At 51.4% G+C, this 2,500-nt stretch overlaps 1 protein-coding gene across 3 annotated transcripts in view; it reads right to left on the bottom strand.

The window, feature by feature from the left end:
• Positions 1–2,500, bottom strand: part of LOC132990183 (acetyl-coenzyme A synthetase, cytoplasmic-like) — a 26,844-nt gene that overhangs the window by 15,359 nt on the left and 8,985 nt on the right. For all 3 annotated transcript variants that reach the window (XM_061058305.1, XM_061058306.1, XM_061058307.1), the window contains exons 3-4: positions 2,109–2,200; positions 1,812–1,915 (exon numbers count right to left, since the gene is read on the bottom strand). In XM_061058305.1, coding sequence (XP_060914288.1) covers positions 1,812–1,915; positions 2,109–2,200 — 196 coding nt within the window. The remainder of the gene's footprint in view (positions 1–1,811; positions 1,916–2,108; positions 2,201–2,500) is intronic.

Raw genomic sequence — 2,500 nt, 5'->3', positions numbered from 1 at the left:
TCAAGTCCAGGACTCAGACTCAAAGTCCAGGACTCAGACTCAAATCCAGGACTCAGACTCTAAGTCCAGGACTCAGACTCAAGTCCAGGACTCAGACTCAAGTCCAGGACTCAGACTCTAAGTCCAGGACTCAGACTCTAAGTCCAGGACTCAGACTCAAGTCCAGGACTCAGACTCTAAGTCCAGGACTCAGACTCAAGTGTAGGACTCAGACTCTAAGTCCAGGACTCGGACTCAAGTCCAGGACTCGGACTCAAGCCCAGGACTCGGACTCTAAGTCCAGGACTCAGACTCAAGTCCAGGACTCAGACTCAAGTCCAGGACTCAGACTCAAAGTCCAGGACTCAGGCTCAAGTGTAGGACTCAGACTCTAAGTCCAGGACTCGGACTCAAGTCCAGGACTCGGACTCAAGTCCAGGACTCGGACTCTAAGTCCAGGACTCAGACTCTAAGTCCAGGACTCAGACTCAAGTCCAGGACTCAGACTCAAGTCCAGGACTCAGACTCTAAGTCCAGGACTCAGACTCAAGTGTAGGACTCAGACTCTAAGTCCAGGACTCGGACTCAAGTCCAGGACTCAGACTCAAGTCCAGGACTCAGACTCAAGTCCAGGACTCAGACTCTAAGTCCAGGACTCAGACTCAAGTGTAGGACTCAGACTCTAAGTCCAGGACTCGGACTCAAGTCCAGGACTCAGACTCAAAGTCCAGGACTCAGGCTCAAGTCCAGGACTCGGACTCAAGTGTAGGACTCGGACTCAAGTCAAGGACTCAGACTCAAGTCCAGGACTCAGACTCAAGTCCAGGACTCAGACTCAAGTGTAGGACTCAGACTCTAAGTCCAGGACTCAGACTCAAGTCCAGGACTCAGACTCAAGTCCAGGACTCAGACTCAAGTCCAGGACTCAGGCTCAAGTCCAGGACTCAGGCTCAAGTCCAGGACTCAGACTCTAAGTCCAGGACTCAGGCTCAAAGTCCAGGACTCAGACTCAAGTCCAGGACTCAGACTCAAGTCCAGGACTCAGGCTCAAAGTCCAGGACTCAGGCTCAAGTCCAGGACTCAGACTCTAAGTCCAGGACTCAGACTCTAAGTCCAGGACTCAGACTCAAGTCCAGGACTCAGACTCTAAGTCCAGGACTCAGACTCAAGTGTAGGACTCAGACTCTAAGTCCAGGACTCGGACTCAAGTCCAGGACTCGGACTCAAGTCCAGGACTCGGACTCAAGTCCAGGACTCAGGCTCAAAGTCCAGGAGTCGGACTCAAGTCCAGGACTCAGGCTCAAAGTCCAGGACTCAGGCTCAAAGTCCAGGACTCAGACTCAAGTCCAGGACTCAGACTCTAAGTCCAGGACTCAGACTCTAAGTCCAGGACTCAGACTCTAAGTCCAGGACTCAGGCTCAAGTCCAGGACTCAGGCTCAAAGTCCAGGACTCAGGCTCAAAGTCCAGGACTCAGACTCAAGTCCAGGACTCAGACTCAAGTCCAGGACTCAGACTCTAAGTCCAGGACTCAGACTCAAGTGTAGGACTCAGACTCTAAGTCCAGGACTCAGACTCAAGTCCAGGACTCAGACTCTAAGTCCAGGACTCAGACTCAAGTGTAGGACTCAGACTCTAAGTCCAGGACTCAGACTCCAAGTCCAGGACTCAGACTCAAGTGTAGGACTCAGACTCTAAGTCCAGGACTCAGACTCTAAGTCCAGGACTGGAGCTCTGATTCTCAGGACTCCTGACTCGACTCGGACTACAACTCAGGTACAAAGTGAAGAACTGTGCGTCCTCTCAGAATCAAACCGTGTTTTTTAGACTCACCACTATGGAGTGAACCGCTCCGATGCGGACGCAGGCCAACATGGCGACCACCAGGTCCACCACCATGGGCATGTAGATGGACACGCGGTCGCCCTTCTTCACTCCTGCACACACACGAGGAAGGAGACAAAAAACACTTTGTGATATTCTGGAAGACTGCTTTCTGTATTTCCAATCACAGCTGTGGTATGGTTTTCACTCGGTGGTTTTCACTCGGTGGTTTTCACTCGGTGGTTTTCACTCGGTGGTTTTCACTCGGTGGTTTTCACTCGGTGGTTTTCACTCGGTGGTTTTTACCCTGAGACTTCAGCACGTTTGCAAACTGGCAGACCCTCTGCAGCAGCTCTCTGTACGTCACCGTCAGCTCGTCCCCGGGCTCGTTGCCTTCCCTTAAAGAAAACAGAAGACAACAACATGATTAGTAAACACAAAGGTTAAGTCGCTGTTTCAGCACCAAGTGTAGAAACAGTGAGCGTTTTTAGATCGTGGTCATTCTGTCAATTTATATGCATGTGAAGCTACGAGCTAACTAAAGCGCGCTAACATTAGCATGTTGTGCTAACAACAATGCAGGACACGGGACTGCAGCTCGAGCAGAGGAGAATTTTGGCGTTCGTTTAGAGATGTTCCCTTCATGACATCACAAAGGGTAGTAACCCCTCCCCCAGGTGGGTGACACTCCCACAGCT

The sequence above is a fragment of the Labrus mixtus genome, chromosome 15 (assembly GCF_963584025.1).
Source record: "Labrus mixtus chromosome 15, fLabMix1.1, whole genome shotgun sequence".
In the NCBI taxonomy this organism is placed as follows: Eukaryota; Metazoa; Chordata; class Actinopteri; order Labriformes; family Labridae; genus Labrus; species Labrus mixtus.
This window is presented reverse-complemented; position numbering and strand designations above follow the sequence as displayed.